General features: G+C 38.9%; 1 protein-coding gene across 1 annotated transcript in view; it reads right to left on the bottom strand.

Annotated features, from left to right (window-relative positions):
* The window catches only part of Eif3e (eukaryotic translation initiation factor 3 subunit E), a 33,493-nt gene extending 17,201 nt beyond the window's left edge, over window positions 1–16,292 (bottom strand). Inside the window, exons 1-6 of the mRNA XM_036208952.1 lie at window positions 16,119–16,292; window positions 12,037–12,151; window positions 9,475–9,592; window positions 6,199–6,241; window positions 4,798–4,902; window positions 103–228 (exon numbers count right to left, since the gene is read on the bottom strand). Coding sequence (XP_036064845.1) covers window positions 103–228; window positions 4,798–4,902; window positions 6,199–6,241; window positions 9,475–9,592; window positions 12,037–12,151; window positions 16,119–16,208 — 597 coding nt within the window. The 5' untranslated portion in view covers window positions 16,209–16,292. The remainder of the gene's footprint in view (window positions 1–102; window positions 229–4,797; window positions 4,903–6,198; window positions 6,242–9,474; window positions 9,593–12,036; window positions 12,152–16,118) is intronic.
* Window positions 16,293–24,961: the final 8,669 nt, after the last annotated feature.

Consider the following 24,961-nt stretch of genomic DNA (forward strand, 5'->3'; position numbering starts at 1 on the left):
TATTTCTTCCTTCCCTTCTTAAGAGTGCAGTGTTATCCCATATCAGAAAAGATGACAAGTACATGGAAATTTTAGAGAATAAATCCAGAACACATAACTCACATTATTGTCTATGGTCTCTTTTAACCGAGTAAGGTCTTCCATGGCTGCATCCCAATTCTGCATTAAGATTTCAGAGGCCAGTTTTCCCCAGAGTGAACTTAATGCATTTCTATCTGTTGCTGGAACCTGTATGAACAATTAGTTATAGTCTCAATATTGTGCAGCAAGAACAAAGTTACATTTTAAACACAACACATCCATTTAGCCCACCTAAGACATATAGATCCAAAGTATACCTCTTCCTCAAAATACTTACTTTCAAGGCCTTATTGAAGCACAACAGTAAACTGTTCCAAATAATTATTTAAAAATACTTAGGTCTTTAATGTCAGGTATTCATATAAAATAAGGGGTGATTTTTTAAAGCCAGCAAATAAGAGCATCACTGAATAGCTATTTCAGATAATACATATGCAATCAAATTTCATGTACCTGAGATTACTTTACAAACTATGTTAGATTCCAAGAAAGCTAGTCTCAATGGATAGAAGGTATAGAACCCCAAACTTCTGGATCTCATTCACAATATGGTAAGAGATTAAACGCATACTAAAAAATTCCTAAAGAAAGCACAGTAGCACATAGCTATTTCAGCACTAGGAAGGCTGAGGCAGGAGGATCACAAGTTTGAGGCCAGCCTGGAGCACATAACAGACCTTGACTCAGGAAAATAAGTACTACAAAAATATGACAGGAAAGAAAGTGTAAAATGCAGGCCTAATGGTTTATAAGGAAAGTTACTGAAATTATAAATAACCACCAAACTAATGATAAAAACTGCTAAAATACTCCCTGACAACATATGAACGGGAACACATAAAATGAATATGAACTAATCATTGGTCAAAGCAGCAAAAGCAAAGGAGAAGACTGAGAAGAAAGAACATATTCCTGCACTGCACGATGAGATTCTGAATTCGCACTTCACCAAAGCACTCAAACAGCAGAAATAATGTATATCAGCAATTACAATTCAACTCTATAGTGTGGTTTGAAAGCCAGCCAAGTGTGCAGCTCTGCCCCTGCTCCCACCAACAGCAGAGCCACCCATGCTTGAGGCCCCTCCCCGCAACACAGGAATCAAAGAGAAGCCCTCTCAGATGCTATGCAGCTTAAACAGGACAGGAAGTGTACTACCCTACACATACTAAGAACTCAAATGAGTGGGAGGTTATCAAAGTGCAAAATTTATAGCACTGAAATCATTGAAGTATACCCACAATATGATCCACATATAAATATACACAGCGGTTAATAAACTAAAACTGGAAGTAATCCAAATATGTATGAATTGATTAAAACCCAAACAGACCAAAGTACATGTGTAGAATGGAATACTACTAAGCAGTAAGAATTCTGATAGCTACTGTAATACAATATCAAAACCTTACCTTGCTGATAAAGAACAGCCAGATACAAACATACACATTTTATCATTCCACATGAAAATTAAAAAAAAAAAACAAAACCAGCCTGTAGGCACACAAAGCAGATCAATAATGTTCAGGCCTAGGAATAGAGTATTATTTCAAAGAAGTCACAAGATATATTCTTGGAGGTTAGAGAGAGATGACTCAGTGGTCAAGAGCACTTGTTCTTATGGAGACCCCAGGCTCCATTCTCAACTCCCACCCAGTGGTTCATAATTTCAACTTTATAACTTTAGCTCCACAGGATCTGATGCCTCCTGATTTATTTTTAAACTTCTGCAGGCAACAGGCATTCACAAGGTACAGACACATTTAGACAATTACTCATACATGTAAAATTTTTTTGAAAAATATCTTTTGTTAATTGGTGACAAGGGAGATGCATGTCAAAATTAATTGAAATTTAAAAACTAATTTATAAAGTTCTATAAACCTGCTCCAATTATACAATGATTAAAACATTTCATCAGGGAGCTAGAGAGATGGTTCAGTGGGTAGGGTACCAGCTGTGCATGTTAGGATCCCAACACCCACACACCTGTAACCCACAGTGCTGGGAGTGGGGAGGTGAGATATGCTGGGGTTTGTTAGTCTAGTTCCAGGTAGCTAGAGATACCTACCCCAACCCATTCCTAACACACACAATTTTATCAAGTCTAATATGTTAGCAAATTTAACATACACTTACTGTCTCCCTAATACTAAAAACAACCAACTCAATATACCTCTTAAAACTGCCAAGACAACAGGCACATCAGAACCAAACTGTGGCCAAGATGCTCAGTCACCATTATCCAAGCTGTCTAAACATGGAAAGTACTTTTAAATAGACTGATATGGCACTGACTGTTAATGTCAATACATCTTCAATTCTAACTGGGAGGAAAAAAAAACAAAACTAAAAAATAATAAGAAGAAATGGTTCTAGTATTTTAAAATCACTTTTACTTTCAACACTTGCTTAATGGTTGTATTTTAGAGGTAAACCAAAGGCTCTAAAATGAGGACAGATTTTTTAATAAAAATTCAGTAAAACTTTCAAACAAAAACATTCAAATTTCTACTAACTGTCCTGACTCCATTTTAATTAACACACTTTTGGAGCATAATGAAAAGAAGTTTCACATCCAAATGGTACATTCAACATATTCGAAAAGCCACCAAGTCTTTTAAAAATAAATCTAGGGTCACACAGCTTTAATTTATAAACACTGACCTACAATAGGTCATTTGGAGAGTCAAATTCTAATCTCAGCCCAGTTACAATGGCTCTTTCATAGCTTATGTTTCCTTAACCATAGATTCAGGAGTAACCAACCACCAGGGGGAAAAAAAAATCCAAAATGAAAAAAGCCTACTTCCAAAGAATATCTAAATTAAAACATGTCATTCCAAATCCAAAGCAGGTTTTTATTTTTACTACTAAACTTTTAAAACCTAAGATTTCTAGTGGCAATACATAAATCAACAAAATGTAATTAATATCTATTCTTCCTTCGCACTAGTTAACAATATGCCAAAAGAAAACAGCTTCTACCTAGCTCAAATCTTTTATGGTATAAAATGAAACAATAGAATTCTACATAAATTCTAAGAAACTCAATTTCCATTTGCTGCTCCTTATTATTTGAATTCCAATGCAAAATTACTTAGGATAATGCAAAGGCATATAGTTGAATGTTTTTAAAGGCAGAGTAATATGTCATAACTTTTAAATTAATATTAAAACTCCCAGTTATAAAGTATGTTCCTATTAATTATGGAAATTAATAAGCCATACTCCATAAACATGACACTCTTGGAACTAAAATGTGTTAAATATGGTAGAATAAAAGCTTTTTGTACAACTTTTCAAGTTTTGTAACCCCCAAAAGGTTCATGTGCACTACGCTGGCTCAACTCCATGTCATTACAGTTGGCTCTTCATAGCAACCTGCTTTCAAGCGTGGATATACTAGAAGAGTTTCAATATCTGGATTTCCAGCAGTTACCTTAAGTTTCCATGTCTTAGGAAAATGGCACGTTCACTCACTGACCAGCAACAATAAATTTACTGTGCTAGAACTCTAACATGACACTAAATCTTCATTCTCAAAATTCACTCCCAGAAGTAACAAATGATATGAATAACCGGCTCTTTTCATGTACCTGTAATCATACCAGGCTTCTGGATTTACAATCCTAGCTTAAGCTGTTTATATTCTCAAAGTAATCAACTTTTGCTCTCTTAAATCCCTGGTAACATTCAAGGTAAAAAGTGATGGAATTTTTTGATAAGTCACTTCAAGTTTAACATCAATGATTACCTTCAGTGCACTTTGCAAGCTAACCACAGCTTATCCGTAAATGAACTCATTTACACAAATGTCAGAAAGAGAAAAACAATGTTGTAAATCAGCTTGGAAATTACCAGAAAATATTTGTTTTCTTGAAGGAAGGACAGTGGGTAATTTAAAACATTTCCTGTACAGTTTAGGGTAGGAGGTATCTGAATACATAACAATGATCTGCCCCTTTAACTACCCCAAACAGGAAATTTGAATTTCATTGAAGGCACCAAAGACAGCATGGTCCAAGTGTTCTCTTAGTGACATATAAAACTAAAAGAAAAAAAAACAGCGACAGAAAATAAAGAAATCTAAGATTGGAAGACAGAAGTCCCTGTCGTCCTTTATTTTTGTCGCTTTTTTTCTTTTAGGACTTTCTCTCATTCCAGGATTAACTTAGGAAACCACAGGCTTCAGTGCCTGCCCATTAATCCATAGTGAGTAACAAATTATAACTTCCTTGATAAAAGGCTAGATAAGAGCACTCTGATTACCTAAACAGAAGAAAGAATGAGAAAGCTTGTTAAGACAAAGGCCTGAGTTTTAAACCTGTCATTCATTCTGCTTATAGTACCATAATAAATCCATTACGGGACAGAATTCTGCTAATACTAAAATCATATAATTATAAGATTCTGGGGATCAAACTCAGGTCTCCAGGTTTGTACTCTAAGAAAGCTTACATTCTATTCCATCTCAGCAGCCATTCTTCAAATTGTGAGGCCTTAAAAAGGTTTTCTATTTGGTTTGGGTGTGAAGGATCTTTTCATTTTCTTTCATTCATTCTTCATTTTTTTTAACCTAAATTATGTTTCTCCTTTGCCAATGACTGTTTTAAAATTTAACAAACTCAACAGACAAGCTGTTTTTTTTTTTTTTTGAGGAACCAGGAAAAGTTTTAGAAGCAGAGGGTAAGGGGGGCGGGGGAAGGTACTTACCAAAACTCTAAAGAAGTAAAGATATTCTGCGGCTCCTGAGTAATTCCCACACTCATATTGGAATTTTGCGTATCTGTAGAGTGTATCTAAATACTCCTGCCTAAACTGGGGGAAGAAAAAGTTTCTACAGTTAAGTAGTAAAAAACAACTGCCACCAATAAACCCTAACCAGAGAAACGCTTGATTGCATGCAGGACGTTATGTATACATGAAATTGTCAGTTTCATGTTCAGTTTTGACCTCAGAGAGTTCTACATTTTGCTGATACCAATTTTACTGCAAAACAAACTTGGACTACAAGTGGTATCTGGTATTAGTCCACTGAATTGACTAAGCTAGCCGACCATGAGCATATATAGTCCTCCAACGTTTTGTGGTCTTAACACAAGTAACACATATAATAAAACTCTCTTTCCTGAAAGTTGGCCCCAATTACATCAACTTTTAGAGTTAAAATGTAAACAAAATAAAACTGAAGAAATCTGAAAGAATTGACGACTTAAAGCAACAAGAAACTACTAAATATTCTCTACCAAACCACAGAGCATCATGTGGTGATGAGCAATCTCCCACGGCAATTATTAAATGAGAGCTGAGAACTCAAAGTGAAGTTTGATTCTATACAAAGTGCCATGTTCAGGCACGGTGGTGCATGCCTTTAATTCTAACATTCTGGAGGCACAGGCAGGCATATCTCAGAGTTCAAGGTCAGCCTAGTTTATAGAGTGGGTTCCAGGATGGCCAGGAGGTACACAGAGAAACCCTGTCTTGAAGAAAACAAACAAACAAAACAACCAAGTGTCATTCCCTAAGCTAAAAGAAGAGAAATCAAAGACATTAGGAAGAACAGTAACATTTATTTATGAATCTGTAAATTAATGAATTGTGAATTAATCATGAAAATGTCAAGAGTACTGCATGCCCTAAAGCAGCCTAAATGTTCTTATTGTGCAAAGAAAGCATTATTAATTCAAGTCTGGTTCTGACTTTCCTCATTAAGCTAAGAGGAAAAAGAATCCTGAGTTCTACACAGCAGCACGTGCATATAATCCTAGACCCAGAAAACAGAGACAAAGAGGATCACCAAAATCCTGCCTCAAAAATCTAAGAGTCTGGAAGTCCAGGAAGGGAGAGAGAAAATAGTTATTATATGATGATCGACATAAGGCAAACACAGTAATGATTTGTTATCAAAAGGGGATTATAAACAAAAATTTCTCTATCATCACTGATTATTACAAAACCATGTTAAAAACATACCAGTTGTTGTTATTCATTAAGTTAATCTAAGAATTATATTCTTATGCCAAAGTATGAATTTGCACAGCAATAGTCTCTAAAGACCTTTTTCCATTTTTCTAAAAAAATAACCATTTTTTAATATATATAAAAAAAACTTACCCCATGCTTGTCTGCTAAGTAGTCAAATAACATCCGACCATCCCTAAACATTGGAAAAAGTGAAATTATGGTTTACAAGCTGCAGATCACAAAATATGCAGCTCTACCTTCTAAGTTACATCCAAAAAGTCACTTTAAATCTCTTAATACTTAAACAGAAATATAACTTCTAGAATAAAACAAGTATCACATATCAAACTTTGATATAAAATAAATATAAACTTGAATTTTACTTTTAGATTCCTAAGCTCTGACTGGAAACAAACTTGGATGGCATCCATGTCACAAGCTTCACCCATTACCACCCGTCATTCAAGCTGCTTTTCTTAAATGAGTTGTGCACTAACTCTAGATCTTGACAGACTAGTAAAAGTATACCAATGGAGAAAGAATAAAGTCAAAAAACTTATCTTCACATTTTCAAAAAAATAAAATGTTTTCTTAGGCTTCTTCCTATGTGGGAATCTGCTGTGGCCTGTGGCACACTTTGGGAGCCCTGCCAGCATTAAATTACTGAATACAAAGTGTGCACAAAGTTCAAACTTGCATTGTCCTCTGGATAACTTTCTAAGAGATACACTATATGATCGATGAAAACAAAGAGATTGCTAGAAAAACACCATTACTGTGAAAATGAGTAGTTTGTTAGTCTAAGTAGATTACAAGTTTCTAACAGTTGAGTCCTTCATTTGTTGTCAACTAAGCTGCTGCCTTAGTCTGCTAGTTTGCTAGTGCCCTGATGAAACACCCTGAAGCAAAGCAGCTTGTGGAGGAAAGGGTTCACTTGGCTTAACTTCCCAACCACAGTCACTGAGAGTCAAGGCAGGAAGTCAAGGCAGAAACCTGGAGGCCCAAGCGGGTGCAGAGACCACTGAGAAATACCGCTTACAGGCTTGCTCACCAACAGCTTGCTCAGTTTGCTTTCTTATATAACTCAGGACAACCTGCGCAGGGGTGACATTGCCTCTCTCCCTGAGATGGGCTGGGGCCCCCATATAGAAAACCAATAATCAAGAAAATGCTCCACAGGTATGCCTACAGGCCGATCTGCTGGAGGCAAGTCCTCAACTGAAGTTCCCTTTCCCAGATTATTCTAGCTTGGCATAAGACAAAGAACTAAGAACTAATCAGTACAGAGCTCATTACATTATGAAAGGCATTGTTTGTCTACTATGTGGTGAACACATCATACATGCACTCTACTCTTACCTCAATTTCATCATCCCCTTTTCTTTGAATATTTATTTCTTCTGAATATTCTTTTCTTTGGATATTTATTTTTTTTTATTATTTTTAACTATGTGCATATGTGCCTGTGTGGGTATCGTGCACATGACTATAGATGCCTACAGCGGCCAGAGGCAGAGAGTCCCTGGAGCTGGACTTACAGGCAGTTTTGAGTCACCTGAAATGGGCTAGAAACCAAACTCCAGCCCTCTCATCAGTACATGCTCTTAAGCCATCTCTCCAGTCCCCATTTCCAATCTTTACATGCCTAACACATCCTAAAATGTCTGTTGTCATCTAATATCTGGATTATTTCAACCTTCACTTTCTGCATACTTACATGAGGCCTGAAGAGCTATAATTACTCTTTGTACTCTTACAAGTAAACAAATAGTCTAGTGGAGATATAGACATATTCACACAGAAAGGTGGAGCTTTCTCCTTTGAATACAGCTTTTTATCTGTGCATCTGTATGTATTTCTGCACATGCATGCAGTGTAATATGGCCCGGTACATAGCATATTACAGCATGGCAGAGTAACTGCGTACTGTCTGCAGCTTTTCTAATACCAGGTAATGCTTCCCAAATCACAAGTAAAAACTGAGAGCCACTATTTTAAAAATTTGGTTTGAACATGTATTCTAGAAACCAACAGCATGGCAAAGTCACTAACAATTTCTGAAGTGAATGCATTGGTAGCTAAGTCATATTACAGCAGTTAACATTCAGTTTTAGTACATTTTACTTTCAAATATTTCTAATAACTCCAAAGTGTTAAGTAAGGTTAAAGCAATGTGCCTCATTTGGAAACCAAACAACAAAGTCTGTTTCTAGCAAAAAGAAAATTAGAAACAAAATAATCTTAGCTGGGATGAGTACAGACATTGAAAGATGTAAAAGAATGTTAAGTGGTAAGTGAGCGCAAGTGTCTCCTTGAGAAAGCAACCCAAGCATTCTAGGCATCCATGAGGAACAGGGTTTTCTCCATGGGCCTTTGAGCTGGCCGACTCTTGGGAAGGAGTGCAGTGAAAGGCAGGTCCTGAGCACAGAATGTTCAGTAGTATTTCAACCTCCACACCTCCTTGGTACAGCAGCACTCCTCCAATCCGACAGTCAGGGTCTCCAGTTATAGCCAAATGTCTCCTAAAGAGGGTCAGGGAATACTGAGCAGCCAGGCCATGATAAGGTCTGAATAACGGTTTAAAGTTCCTTTAAAATATTTAGTACTGGGGCTGCAGAGGTGGCTCAGCTGTTAAATGTGGTGATATTTTATTTGTGCTCTAACAAATAAAGCTTGCCTGGAGATCTGAGGAAAAAGCTACTATATTAAATACAGAGGTCAGGCAGTGGTAGCACACGGCTTTAATCCTAGCATTCGGGAGGCAGATTCATCCAGATCTCTGTGAATTCAAGGACACACTGGGAACAGAGCTAGGTATGGTGGCACATGCTTTTAATCCCAGCACTAGTTAACCATAGAGGCCTGGAGGTCTGTAGAGACAGACAGGAAGTAAGATGGCAGAGTAAAGAAAGGTATGTAGATGTGAGTAGTAGCGCTCTTTCTCTCTCTCTCTCTCTCTCTCTCTCTCTCTCTCTCTCTCTCTCTCTCAGGCTGAGGTGGTTTCAGTTAGGATTTGTGGAGTTAGAGTTAGTGAGGTAATAGCTGGTGGCTGTGGCTTGTTCTATCCTTCTGATCTTTCAGTTTTCATCCCAGTTTTCTGGCTCTGGGTTTTTTATTAATAAGACTATTTAGCAATCGTGTTACAATTAAGGGCACCTATTGTTCTTGCAGACGTAGTGTTCAATTCCCAGCCTCAACTGGAGGCTCATAACCACCTGTAACTCCAGTTCCAAGCAACCTGACCCCCTCTTTTGTCCTCCAAGCACACTAGGCATGTGTGCAAATAAACATTTGCCAGCAAAGCACTATATATAATCAAAAATAAAGATAAATGAAATAACAAATGAGACACTCATTTAGATTGTGAACTTTTACTATCTATTAATCCAGAAAAGAGAACTTCTAGGATGCAAGTTCATAGATTACCTGGTTGACTGCATCTGCCTTGTAGTTTCTGGATCTTCAAACATCTTCACAATTGGTTCTGTTTCTGCCTGGAGCTGTTTCAGCTGTGCAACAACTGTGGTTCTTTTTTCTCTCAAAGCTAATGAAAAACATGAGTACTAGAAAGTTAAACCACACGCCTCCAGGAGACTGTCTAGAGAAGATTCCATTAATTCAAACTATACACACTTATTTATTCCTCATACTTGTTTGTATTTATATGCCAGGAACCACCATCTCAACACCTTCCCCAAAATCACAATTTCCTTTTGCTAGAGCCACAAAGGCACATAAAGAAAGAGGCTTCATCTTCCTACTGTGGAGGCAAAACTACACACATATAGCGAAGGGGTGGGCAGTGGTGAAAGAGAGCAGGAGGAAAAGGCTCTACAGTCCTATGATTTCATTCCAAGTATCCTTCTATTTGTTCCTATTTAATTCCCAACTGACTATTACCCTACAGTTTCTGAACAGAGGCACTACACCAATGGGTTTACATATTATTACTAGGTGGAATGGAATTTTAATCTACTCAAGAATCTTTTTTTTTTAAATATAAACAAACTGTAATTTCACAAACCAAATTCTACAGATCCTGTTTACTATACCACCACCAAAATAAAGAGAAAACTCACACATAATCTATGCTGCAAAATATCTCCACTCAGTGACTAATAGTCATTGTACTTGTGGGGCTGTGCATTTGTACTTCTAACTACTTAAGAAGCTGAGCTAAAAGCAGACAACAGTGGGGCTGGAGAGATGGCTCAGTGGTTAAAAGCACTTGTTACTCTTTCAGCTCAGTTTGATTCCCAGCACTGACCTGGCAGCTCATAACCACCTCTTAGTACAGTCCCAGGGGATGTGAAGCTCTCTTTTGACCTTCTGGGATACCAGGCACACAAATGGTATACAAACACACAAGCAGTCAAACATCATACACATAAAATATAAATAAATCTAAATTCCTGCTTACAAGTTAAAAAAGCTATATTGACTTTTAACAATGTCTGTATTATATAGGACACTCCTAACCTATCCTATTCCTTCTCCTCATCTGGATACTACTTTTATTCAAATTTTACTTTATTTATAATTATTCTCAGTATGAATGAGGGGATTATCGGTGTGAGTATAGGGATTTGTTCTTTTTTCTACTGTGGGTTCCAGGGAGCAAACTGGGGTCAGAAGGCATTTGTAGCAAGTGCTTTCCTGTAGATGAATTTCTGAATCGTCTTATTAAATAAACACAGAACCAAATACAGGGTGAAAGCCGTAGAGATCAGAGCACTAGTGAGAGTCACCAACTAACCTTAGCTCACCACATTGCCACAGCTTCCCAAGAGAACCAAACCTGTCTAACCTGTGCCTTTATTGCCTTGCTGTTCTGTCTTCTCACTGGCTCTTAACCCAGGCACCTCACTGCCTGTCTATATAGACCTCCAGATCTCTATGGTTGGTACTGGAACTAAAGGCGTGTGCTATCACGCTTGCCTATGTCCTTGAACACACAGAGACTCTGCCTGCTATGTGATCAGGTTAAGGGCACGTGCTACCACCACTTAACTTCTGTTTATGGCTCACCATGGAACCTCTGATCTCCAGGTAAACTTTATTTATTAACATACAAATAAATATCACCACTTCCTCTTTATGAGCCATCTCTCTGGCCCAACATGGGCTGCCTTTTTTTTGCCCCTAAGCATTTCTCTTTAAATTTCTGTGCTTAAGCCATATGTTCAAAACCAAAATCCAAAAAACTTCCAAGTTCATGCCCAAAAGAAAAAAATGGAGAACCTGAAAAATAGCAATGTTAAACAAAGTAAAGAGCTCATTGCTGTTCAGAATTTGTTACATGCACAGAAAAAGAAAAACAAAAAGACTACAGTATTTCCTATGCTTTAGTTTTTTCTTTTTTTCTTTGAGTCAGGGCTCTGGCAGGCTTAGAATTTGCTGTGTAGACCAGGCTGTCTTCACACTCAAGAGTATAACCTGCCTATGCCTCTAGGCCCTAGGCTGCTGGGATCAGAGGTATATACCACCATATTCCCTGTACTTAAGGGACCATTTTTCTGTTCTTTCATTCTTCAAGAAACATCTACTGTACTGAACCAGTTTGGAAAACTCTCCTACTAGTTTTCCAACTTTACTACAGAGCCTCAGGAGTTTCTGATCAAATAGTCTGGGCTGTGGACCAAAATTTGCATTTCGAAGGAATTCTCCCAGGGAACCTGATGACGTCAAGATGTATAGAACTGCAGCATTCTCAGAAAATTGTAGACCAACATCCTGTAGCACACGCACAACTTTGAGGACACACACTATGATCTGAAGGTATTTGATGACTATGTGAGAGTAGATTCACATCTTTCACTAAGAGAAAACACATCTTAGAATCCTTGTAACCTTTCCATATGCTTTCACCCAACGACTTTAAGAACAGTTGAATAATTAAGCCTTGTAGCTACAGCTCTTTCATATATCATAAAACTTTACATTCAACTCAGCTATAAGATATGCTTTAGTTCTAATAATAAAACTTACCATGCGGGATATCATCAGAATAAAGGTTTTTGTAGACATCCATAGCAAAGTCTACCATGTTGGTATCACTAAGAAGATCCAATTTCCCTTGTAATAATTCTTTTTCATTATATATCTGTAAGAGAAAAACTACTTTTAATGAGTATATTTAAGTTCTTCTGTTTATCCTCTGTCCTCTGACCTCCATGTGTGTGATGTGGAAGCTAATACATTGAGTTTTGCCCCTTACCCCAAAGTTTTTAAAAAAGCATCACGGGGCTAGAGATAAAGGTCAATAGTAGAGCACTGGTTTAGTGTACATAAGTTCACCTCCCAGTAGTACATGTGTACGTGTACACACACACACACACACACACACACACACACACACACACACGCAGTCACCTTTTAGTAAAAAGAAAAGCAACCAATATAGCAAACATACAATTTACATAACATATTACCTACCAAAGATTTGAAAATGAATTTCATTCCCATTTTACTCCAGATTAATTATTGTTTTATTAAGCAATCTTTTATTCTTTCTAGAAAAGTTATATAATATACAAAAATATCTATACCTTTTCCACTATAAACCAAGTATCCCTGCCTCCTCTCCACACTCAGGTAATTAGGAATAGGCTCTTAAATATTTTACCTCCTTAGCATCCTTTACATCCACATGATGCCTACCCACCTCTTGATGTGGCCACACCCTTACCTTTACATTTTTCTCAATTAATAGCTGTAATCATTTATGTGCTTCTCCATCTGTACCTCCAAAATAAAACTAGCATCAATTTTGTAAGCCAACAACCTCATCCCAGGTTTTTTATTTGCAGTGCTCAGGAAACGTATTAACTCACAGGATTTTAATAAACATATATGAACAGACATAAACATAAAAGCTAATGAGAACATATAAGGAATCTGAGAGATATTTAGACATGTTCTGAGTTTAATTTTGCCAAGGAAAGAAAAAGCTAGGAAGAGTTCACAATAGAATATCACAGAATAAAAAGTGAGCATCCCAAATCATATACAAAACTTCAATAAAATTGTAAGAAAAGACAGATAATCCAAGGGAAATGGCTAGAACATCTTAAGAGTCACTTAACAAAATAAATGGATAAAAGGCACACAAGAAGATCTCAACTTCATTTTAACCAAAAGGGAAGTGTATCTAAAAACTATGATAAAAAACAAACAAAACAAAAAACCCTGAAAGTATCAGTGCCACTGTCAATGTGGACTGGCTAGAATATTCATAATCTACTGGCAAGAATAAAATCATTTCAAAACATCTCCTGAAGTCATACACGCTTTGACTGAATGAAAACTGCAAAATACCTAAAGCTAGAGTGCATCTACTTAAGTATATTTCTAAAAATGTTCACAGCACACAAGTCCTTTTATGCTACAATGGATGAATAAACTGGTATAATACAACAGATTAACCATCAGCACTGAAAATCAGTAATAGCTATCATATGAAAGATGACATAGAAATTAGTTCAAGAAGCCAAGGGTGCTGGTATACATTTACAATTCCAGCTCTCAGGAGAAGAAATGGGAGAACCTCTGGGAATTGGAGTTCTAGATCAGCCTGGGCTACATAGGGAAACTGTTCTAAAAACAGAACTTAGACTATGTATGGATCACAGTGGTAAACAGCTTGCCTGTCATACACACTCATTCATACACACACACACACACACACACACACACACACAAATAAATAAAATTTGGGCATGGTGTATACGCTTACAAAATTGACTGGCAGGTAAGGAGTTCAAGACCACCCTGAGTCACTCTGCATGATCTTACCTCAAAAGGAAAACAGAAACCACAACAGGTCAAACAAATCTATAATGTGAAAAGAGCTTACAATGAGAGGTGTGATGACTAAGTTGGATACAAAGGGAAAAGCACCCTAAACTGCAGAGGAATTAAGACAGAGCAAGGATCCTAACCCATGTCCAAATTCAAAGGTTCTGGCCTTTGCACCACGTGTCTTGACACTACACATAAGAATAAACACTGAGAAGCCAACACATAGTCATTTAACTAATTATTCAACGATATCAAGGCCTTTATGCAGAGCTCTTTCAAATGCTGAGAACATGAAGAACCTAAGTAGTTTCTCTTCTGGAACCCATATTCTCCAGTATCTACACATATGTTGGTACTGACATCCATCAAGATCCCTGACTCTATCCTCATCGTCTAGTTTAAGACAGAGCACCTTCTTAAAGTTCTCTTTGGCCACTGAAGGTAACAGAAAAATTTTAATTTAACAGCACCTGGCCAATACTTGCCTGATACATACTACTACTACCTTACAGACAAAAGTTAAATTTTTCATTGGTGAGATGTCTAAGTTTTATGTTGAATTTTTCACAATTCCAAGTTCCAATATTTAGTAACTGCTAAGTAGACACTCCAACATCTGCCTTCCTCTTGGTGTACACTAAAGCCATCTTAATAACATCTTCAAAGGAGTCAGTTTCCACTCAGTTATAGTCCTACCTTACCAATAAACAAATCTACATTTACACATTCCTCCCTGTTTACCTCAAAAGCATGAATGTATATTTTGTTCAGCCGGGCATTGGTGGCGCACACCTTTGATCCCAGCACTCAGGAGGCAGAGCCAGGCTGATCTCTGGGAGTTCAAGGCCAGCCTGGTCTACAGAGCGAGACAGGCAGCAAAACTACATAGAAAAACCAACAAAACAAAACAAAACAAACAAACCAAAAAACTTAGTTCAGTTTTAAAATATTTCTGCTACATACAGAAAAGTGAAGAATTCCAGTATATACTTCTCACGTACCTTTCCAAAGGACTCTCACTAACCCAGAAAATGAAACAAAATATACACAACTTTTGATTTACTCTCTAGTCTACAGACTACAAAAGTTTAACGCAAAGAACAAATAAATAATCTAATAGCTCATGTCTCACTTGTTAAGCCATTTTTCAGCATTGAACTCTGCTGGTCCCTTGTATCAACAATTTTAGAGTAGTCTACATGTTTAGAAAGTTTCCTATGAATATAAAGATTACACCTGTCATATAAACCGTATCTGGAAGCTTATAAATTATAAAAAGTTTTACCAGACTTAAAAAAAAAAAAAAAAAAAAAGTTGTTGAACGCCAAACCCCTGCCCCCCAATTTACGGTTCCCTATGTTATAATCTGTGCCCCAAAACAGAATTCACCAACTTTTCTGGACAAAATTCTAGCCTTATGTTATAGTAGCTTTACTTACTGTACTTAGTTAAAATGCAACAATTTCCCCATAAAGTCAATACAGCTAAGCCTAATATTTCTAACCCAGTGTTTCTTTTCAGTACCCCCAAAGTCCTAAACCCTTCTAAGGCTGAACAAAACACCGCATTAAGATAAACTCCCAGAACTACACTCGTAGGTAACAGTAAAGACCAAATCGTACGACGTTCAGTCTGAACATCAACAGTAGAAGACAAAGTTTACACAGCAGCTGGTGGCACTGTGAGTTACTCTTGGTCTTTCTCCTCACCTGACAACATACACTACGTTTCTACCAAGCGCGAATACCAGGAAATTAACAGCCAAGCACCCACAACTTCACGGAAATCCAAGCGCCACAGACGACTTTTTAAGTGTACGAGAATCATGTCCAGGGATTCCGCACACAGCGACCCAAATCCAAGCCCATCCACTCAGTTCCTAAAAGAAATGAAACTTCCACACAGCCTCGGGGGTGGGGGCGAGCGCAAAGCCCCGGCGCTCCTCCCGCGCCGCCGGCGCAGCCTCGGGCCAGCACCGACGTGGCGGCCCGCAGGATCGGGCACGAGACGGGAAGCCGCGGCCTCGGCGTCGCCAGAGCCCCGCGCTGTCACCTCGGCCCGCCGCGCGGCCGCACCGCCCCGCACCGCCCCGCGCCCCCCAACAGCTCCACACTCCGAGGGCGGGCAGCTGCCATCCCGGGGCCCGGCCGGTGTCAGGGCGGCCGACGCCGGCTTCCGGCTCGCACGTGTGTCGGCCCCGCCGCCGCCTCCCCGCCTCTCCCGGCGCCTCTCTCGGCCCGACACCTTCCTCCCTCTCAAAACGCCCTCACCTCTTTCACCGAGAGAAACTCAAGGAGCGGGAAGACCAGATGCCGATCCAGAAAGTGCGCGATGCGAGTCGTCAAGTCGTACTCCGCCATCTTGCCGGGGGAAAGGGAGAGCTTGTCCGCGAAAACTTTATTAACAGCGCCGAGAAAGACGGACAGGCCCCGCACTGCGCATGTGCGGTCGCGGTCCTGCTAAAGAGCGCCGACCAGGGCCGCGCGTGCGCGTTGTGTCCCTCCTCCCCTCCCTCCCTCTCCACGCCCTCTGGGTGGGGCTCAAGCCTCTTGCAGATTATCTGCTGTTGCCAAATTCTTCAGTGTTTCCTTCTTGTTGCAGTAATAAACGAATGCGAGTTTTAGGGAGGAAGGAAACCAGGAGTTTAGATTGTCCTGCTGACTTGACATCTTAAGTGGAGAGAATGAGTATTAGGTCATGGTACATATTTGAAACTGGAACAAAGGCAAAGATCAGAACTAGAGATAGAAATGAACTCTTGCTAATTTACTGGTGGAATTGAAAACCTTGAAACTGCATAAAATTAAGCCGTCAGCGTGTTAGAAAGAGAGGTTGAGGGAGGTTCCATCTAGGTACCTCATCTCCCCGCAGAAGTGGGGGCAATTCAGAACAAGCAAAGAAACCATAGCCCTGGATAATATATCTGGTGGCTGTTCATGGTGGTCAACTTAACTACATCTGGAATTAGCAAAACTCCAAGCAGCTGGGTACATCCGTGAGGGATTTTTCTCAGTTAAATTATTTGAGGTTATGGAGGCCCACTTTAAATCCCTATTGCTTGAGGTCGAAAGACTCACCTTGAATCTGTCCACACCTATGGTGGCAGCCTATACGAGGAAAAGAAGAAAGCAAGTGTTTGCTCTTTGTAGTGTTACCATCACCCTCCCGGGCAAGTTCATTCCTTCTCGGGAATTAGAGTCTTACTTCAGGATTCCGGCATATACTGAAGACCACCTGAGACATCCAGCCTTGGGAACTGAACGACTACGGGGGTTCTTGGACTTTCCATTGGGAAACAACCATTATTGGAATAGGCCATAACCTGTAAGCCACTCTAATAAATCCTGTTTACACACACACACACACACACACACACACACACACAGTCTCTCTCTCTCTCTCTCTCTCTCTCTCTCTCTCTCTCTCTCACACACACACACACACACACACACACACACACACACACTCTCTCTCTCTCTCTCTCTCTCTCTCTCTCTCTCTCTCTCTCTCTCTCTCTCATTCTGCCAGTTCTGTCTTTCTAGAAAACCCTGACTAACACAACATAGATGGAGGGAAAGAAAAGAGAAACTATTGTCCTAGGAGCCAAAGGAGGGGAGGGATTCAAGTAGCAATTAATTATATGTAATGGCTCTGATACTTCTTGATGATAAAGTTCACATGTAAAAAATTTACAACAATTTATTTTATTTATTTATTTAAATTATTCACAACAATTTTGTATTATTATTATTATTATTATTATTATTATTATTATTATTTGAACTCTAGTCCCATTTTCCTGGCACATCCTCTCCTCTTGATGACCATAACATGGGAGCTTTTAATAAATCGTAGGTGAAAAACTTATTCATAGTGAACTCAAAGGATGAAAGAAGAAAAATTGCAACAACATACACAAACATATATTGAGGACATTAACTGGAAAAAAATCAGTAGATGGGATACAGGGAGTGTGTTTTAAACAATGTGGTTTGGATGCTGATAGTACTGGGTACAATACTGATGTAGATAACTACTGGAGGAAGAGAGTATTCTGAGAAACTGACTGGAGTATGAGAAGAGCAGAGAGTACCAATCAGGCTGATGCCCAGTAGAAATTACCAAGAAAATACAGCAGATGGAGAAAGCTCAGCTTATTGGGAGTGCTGGATCTTATGACAGACACACAGATACAGCAGAAAGAACTGCACGTGGTTCTGGAACAACTTACACATCAGAGATACACACAGGCAGGAGGATGAAAGAATGGCCTGAATAAGAACTTGGAAACTTAGCTAAAGACTGGTGTCTCTAGGAGAGGATGTGCCAGGAAAAAAAAAGACAAGAGTCAAATATTAATAGCTGTGAATACTATATTTCAGGATGGTTAATTCTGACAGTTGTGTGGCTAGTGGGTTGGCTGAGTGATATGTGGACAGGTTATGAAGGCTTTCAAAGCTAGACTGGGAAACTTTGATTTGACCAGATAGACAACAAGAACTACTTATTGGGTTCTTAAATTGAAAAGGATATGAAGAAAGTGATATTTTGTCCCTTAAAATTAAACTGGAGTTGATTTATAAGCTGGATTAAAGGGGTTACAGATTGGAAACTCTGTTGATTGATTTGCCCGGCTTTTCCCCTGGAAATTTCCTTGCTGGGTAGGTTTTTTTTGGAGGAGTATAAGGAAGGTTTATATTTTTAAATATGGAAAAATCTAACTTTATTGATGTAGTCTCTTCCTGGTGTTTTCATAAAAGAAGTATTACAGAGAAAGAAAGCAAAGGCAGACTCATCTGGTTCACTCTGGTAATATCAGGTATAAAGTTTGAGTTTTACAAATTCATCAGATGTTCAATGGATGTTCTCCATTGAATGATCACTATATTGAGTTCTGGAGAAGCAAAGAAATAAGACTAATTATAGCCCACAAAGAATAGTTTCAAAGGGGTGGCAATTATGCAAAGCATAAACCAATCATAAGAGCTTCGTGGGGAAGCCAACTTTTGAAAACCTCTACCTAAACAGATCGATGTTCAGGAGGCACAGAAATTTGAGAAGCATAGTATGAGTAGAGACTTTGAGAAATTCTTAATACTAGGAAGAATGTGCAAGACATGAGTCTACATTGGGGCATTATGGATAAATTGTCCTAAGCCCATGGACTATGCTGATGAATTGAGTTCTATGCTGCAGAATAATTATTTATTTATTGTATTTCTGGGAATAGAACTCAGGGCCTAGCACATGGCAGGCTTATCATTTACCACTGACCTACATCCCCAAATTGCGGAGTTTTGAGACAGTTTTGCTGTAAAGTCTAGGCTCGACTCCAATTTCAGATCCTTCTGCTTCTATCTCCTATGTGCTGAGGGCATAGATGTCTGTCACCATGTTGGATCAGGATAGTGATTCCTAACATTGATTTTCTGTTGAATCTCTTTTCTCCTTTCTTTGACATGTCCTCTTTTCTCTCCTGAAAGACTCTGATCATGTTTATATAGACTACTGTAATGTTTTTCCAAATGTCTCTCTTAGTTGGGCCGTTCTATCACAATGTCTGGATGATTGCCAAACTCATGTATTGGAAACTTGATTAATCATGTGGCAGTTTCCAGAGGTTAGACCTAATAATATGCCATTGTTCAGAGGTGGGGCTTAATGTGAGGTATTGGGCCACAGAGGTACTACTCTGGTGTTGTAGAATACTATTTTAAAGTATGTTACTTTTGTTTATGTTGTCTTTGTTTAACTCTGCGAACCTGTGTTACTTTGCCTGTCTAAAACACCTAACTGACCTAATAAAGAACTGGATGGCCAATAGCAAGGCATGAGAGACAAATAGGCAGGGATGGCAGGCAGAGAGAATATATAGAAGGAGAAATTTGGGAGAAGAAAGAAGAAAAAGAGATAGAGGAGTGAAAAAAGGATTAGTGGCCAGAGAAGGCCACTAGGGCCAGCCACCCAGCTGCACAACAAGCCATGGAGTAAGAGCAAGATTTATAGAAGTAAAAGAACGGGAAAAGCCCAGAGGCAAAAGGCAGATGGGATAATTTAAAGTTAAGAAAAGCTGCCTAGAAACTAAGCCAAGCTGAGGATGGGCAGTCATAATTAAGAATAAGCCTCTCTGTGTGAAATTATTTGGGAGCTGGGTGGTGGGCTCCTCAAAAGAGCAAAGATCCAAAATACAACCAACAACATCCTGGTGATAGGATAATTAATTCAACTGTCAGAAGAATGTTTTCCTTATATAATGATGGGTTTAACTCCCTTTAGCTGACTTTTACCCTCTTTATCTGACTACATGGGCTAATACAGAATAAAGGTACTCATCAATGTCTAGCCTCTTAATCCTGGACTCCAGCCTTCTGAACAAGGAACAAATCAATTCCGTTTATTATAAATTATCCAGTCTGTGATACTGTGTTATAGTATCACAAACCAGACCAGGCCAATGATTTGAATCAGGAACAACCATGTTATGAGCTGAATTATGCTCTCTCCCATTGTGGAATATTATTTTAACTAGGCAAAGATGTGTTGAATTTGTTTATGTTGCAGAATATTACTTTAATTGTGTAAAGGTGTGCTGTAAATGGACATTTCCTGTCCTGACACCTGGTCCCAAATACCTGGCAGCTGCTTCCTAAATAATTGACTTGAAAGCTTAATATTACTGATAAATGTTCAGCCAATACCTCAGGCTTATTACATTTTAATAACTAGCTTTTCCATTTTAAGTTAACCCATACTCCTTATTTATGCTCTGCCGTGTGGTGGTACCTATCTAATTAGCATGGCACATTCATCTCCTACTCTCTCTATGTCTGGCTGGTGACTCGTTACTCTGCCCTTCTCCTTCCCATCATTCTTAGTTTGGTCACCCTACCTATACATCCTGCCTAGATACTAGCCAATCAGCATTTTATTAAATCAATTTGAGTGACAAATCTTTATAGTGTACAAGAGGATTATTCTACAGCATTCTCCCCTTTTTTCCAATTAAAAAGTAAGGTTTCAACTTTAACATAGTAAGATTATATACAACAAAACAGTCATCAACTAAGAATTACAGTTACAATATCTAGTCTATTTGTGTTTGGCAAAATTGGAGAAAATATTCTATTATCTATCTTATCTTGGTGAGTCTAAAGTTTTATACCTAATTTGCTTTTATCATAATTAATTAAACCTATAACTATAACTATCTAGTCTTTGATATAAAAGACACCAGAAGGGTAAAATCTTACCTAATGACAGGGACATCAGGTTGCCTGAACAGTCACCCAAAGTTTCTCTGCAACACTGGGGCATCCTTCTTTGGCCTATAGGCCTAACATGTCTGACAGACTTTCCTGTGAAGGAGGGAATTTTGGACAACTGCCCTACCTTGGCAAAGTTTGGCAGTCACCATTTTTGTATCCTGCTGGTCCAGTTTATACAGTATCAGTCAGCAATTAAGGCAAGAGCAGTTTTTTTTACCCACATGGCTAGCTTTTGCCATAAAGAAGAGACTCCATATCTATATTCTTTGATGCTCATCATCCTATTTGAAGTAATTTGTGCTGCCAGGAGCAGATGTGTCTCACTGTCAGGAAAAGTCTCAGTTTTTAAAACATTTTAAATGCCATATTCTGTAGGTCTTTCATGTGTTTGCAGATTGCCTATCCATCTGAAATATATCTCTGTATGACCTTGAAAACATACCTAACATGACTATAAGTTTGCTATTACAGATGACTGTAATCTGTATTTTTAATTGTATATTACATTTTAAATGAGCTACATAAACTTAATACCCCAAACAAGAGTAGAAATATACATATGGTATAACAAAATTTACTTTAAATTTGTATCAATAAACCCAAATGAATACATGTAAAATATTTAAGACTAGTAGTTGCTTTTTTGGTTTAAAAAGATTCAATAATCTACCCTTATATCCTATTTCTATATCCCCTCTTTTTCTTTTTAGAATGAGATCCTTGAATCTAATCTCCTTTGTTCAGCTTTTTTTCCCTGAGCATTACCAATAACAACTTGTAACCAACCCCCTAAACAATGATAAACCTTCATAATTTATTCTTTGGAATGTGGGCATAGTTCTCTAGATGACGTCCTGGTGATTGGGGGCTCTGGTAATCCTTAGGGGACCCTGAGAAAATTTAGGATTAAGGTGAAGTCCTGACTGGAGTATTCAGTGAGGCTGGATCATCTCAACCAGCAGCCTTGAAGCTGTTCTGATTGCAGAACTCAGAGGAAACTGCAACAGAGGCTCTCTGAGACACTGGATCATCTTGGCCATCTATTCCCATAGGAGTATTTCTGGAAGTCTTCCACAGTCATACCTGATTTTTCCTAATGCAGAATGAATCCAAAGTCCCTCATTTATTATGGATATAAAAGCAGAACCTCTATCCTGAAGTAACTTATCTTTTGACTTAAATTTTCAAGTCAAAATATTTTAAAATATATAGGTTGGTTTAGTATAGCATTTTTCATAATTCAATGTCTTTTAGCAGCCAAAAAAAATTAAAGACAACACATTAATATACATAATCCAAACTTTATGTGTATTTTACATCTTTAAGTGGCTTCTTCTATTTTTTATTACTCTATTTCTATTTTAAGTCTTTCTTTACCCCTTTTCTTTTCTCTCCCATGCCTACATATATTTTTAAATACACTGTAGCCTGTTCAGAGGTTTCCTTTGTCTGAATCCATCTCTATTGTATATTCTCAACTTTTTTTTGACAGCACGAGTCTTTAAACTGCTAAGTGGCATGCCTAGAACCAAAGCAGCAGCTTCAGTGGCTGGCTCTGCCCTGCTCCTTGGTCTGTGAGAGCTTAGCTTCACAGCAGAGGTATTGGTGGGAGCCATGTTTAGCACCTCAGCTCTGGGGAGTTTTTGAGTCCATGCTGTCACTAAGTACCATGTCTCCTACTGCACATAAACACCATATAAGTGTTAGGTATCAGGGCCTCCAGCAAAGACAGACTATCTGAAAAATGCTGCTATCAAGATAATGCTTAACTCCATTCTTGTGTGTCTAGATTCCTTTTTCAAGCTCTCTCAGGTTTTATGTGGAAATTTCGGCCGCATGTTGGAACACCATATGTAAAAAACAGACAGTTCTCTCCTGTCTGCCTGGTCCTGAATAACCACTCAGAGGCTTAATATCACTTATAAATGCTCGGCTGATAGCTCAAGCTTGTTACTAGCTAACTCTTACATTTTAAGTTTGTTGCTGGATCCCAATGGCTTCCTCAGGGGAGGGGGTGAGAAGGCAAGGCATCAACAGTGGGAGTCAGTTGAAGGCAAATAACAAACTCATTTATTTAATAAGGGGAAGGCCTTATATATCGCACCCAGTCTCTGTCACAATTTGGTGGCATTGCATAGTCGTCCATCATTGGCTGGGCACAATCAGGAACTCTGACAGCAACCAGAAACTCTGACAGCCACTGTTGCTAGTCCCTCAGGCAGACTCCAGGTTGGCACATAAGGAAGTACTTTATGTGTATGCCTTGGCAACTTGTCTGAACAGATTTTCTTGACACTGTGGGCCTTTCCTATGACATAAGTTAATCCATATTCCTTATTTATACTATGTCACATGGTGGTACTTTCATTAGCATGGCACATTCATCCCCTGCTCCCCCTGCATCTGGCTGGTGACTACTGACTCTTCCCTTCCAGTTCCCATCATCCTTAGTTTGGTTGCCTTGCCTATATTTTCTGCCCTGCTGCTGGAAATCAACATTTTATTAAACAAATTTGAGTAACATCTTTTTTTTCTTTATTATTATTATTATTATTATTATTATTATTATTATTATTATTATGTGTTTTAAATTTATACATCACCCATGGGTTCCCCTGTCCTCCCCCTCCCACCCCCCCACCTTACCCCCCTCCCCTCCCCTCCATTCTCATGTCCTCCAGGACCAAGACACCCCTGGGGATTCATTTAAACCTGGTGGATTCAGTACAGACAAGTCCTGTCTCCTCCTTCCAGACTGAGCATGTGTCCCTGTGTAAGCCCAAGGTTCCAAACAGCCAGCTCATGCACTAAGGACAGGTCCTGGTCCCACAGACTGGGTGCCTCCCAAACAGATCAAGCTATTCAATTGTCTCACTTATACAGAGGGCCTGATCTAGCTGGGGGCTCCACAGCCATTGGTTCATAATTCATGTGCTTCCATTCAATTGGCTATTTGTCCCTGAGCTTTTTGCAATCATGGATTCAACAATTAATGCTCTTGCAGTCCCTCCTCTTTCTCGAAAATTTGACACCTGGAGCTCCACCTGGGGCCTGGCTGAGGATCTCTGCATCCACTTCCATCAGTTATTGGATGAGAGTTCCAAGATGACTGTTAGGGTGTTTAGTCATCTGATCACCAGACTAGGTCAGATCAGGCTTTCTCTCGACCATTGCCAGCAGTCTACAGAGGATGTATCATTGTGGATTTCTGGGGACCTCTCCAGCACTCTGCCTATTCCTGTTCTCATGTGGTCTTCAATTATCATGGTCTGTTATTCCTTGTTCACCCTTTCGGTTCTTGATCCAGCTGGGATCTCCTCCTCCCCTAAACTTTCTTTCCCTCAAATCTTGCCCTTCATTACTCCCACTGTCATCCAGGTTGTTCATGTAGATCTCATCCATTTCTCTGTCATTGGGTGATCCCTATGTCTTTCCTAGGGTCCTGTTTTCTAGGTAGCCTCCCTGGAGTTGTGTAGCAGTCTAGTCATCTTTGTTTTACATCTAGTACCCTCCTATGAGTGAGTACATACCATGTTTGTCCTTCTGAGTCTGGGTTACCTCACTCAGGATGATTTTTTCTAGATCCTTCCATTTGCCTGCAAACCCCATGATGTCATTGTTTTTCTCTGCTGAGTAGTACTCCATTGTGTATATGCAGCCTTCTACACATTGACATCCAGTTATGCCAGCACCATTTGTTGAAGATGCTTTCTTTTTTCCATTGTACATTTTTGGCTTCTTTGTCAAAAATTATATGTTCATAGTGTGCGGGTTAATGTCAGGGTCTTCAATTCGATTCCATTGGTCCACATGTTGGTTTTTATGCCAGCACCAAGCTGTTTTTATTA

The sequence above is a fragment of the Onychomys torridus genome, chromosome 16 (assembly GCF_903995425.1).
Source record: "Onychomys torridus chromosome 16, mOncTor1.1, whole genome shotgun sequence".
Taxonomy (NCBI): Eukaryota; Metazoa; Chordata; class Mammalia; order Rodentia; family Cricetidae; genus Onychomys; species Onychomys torridus.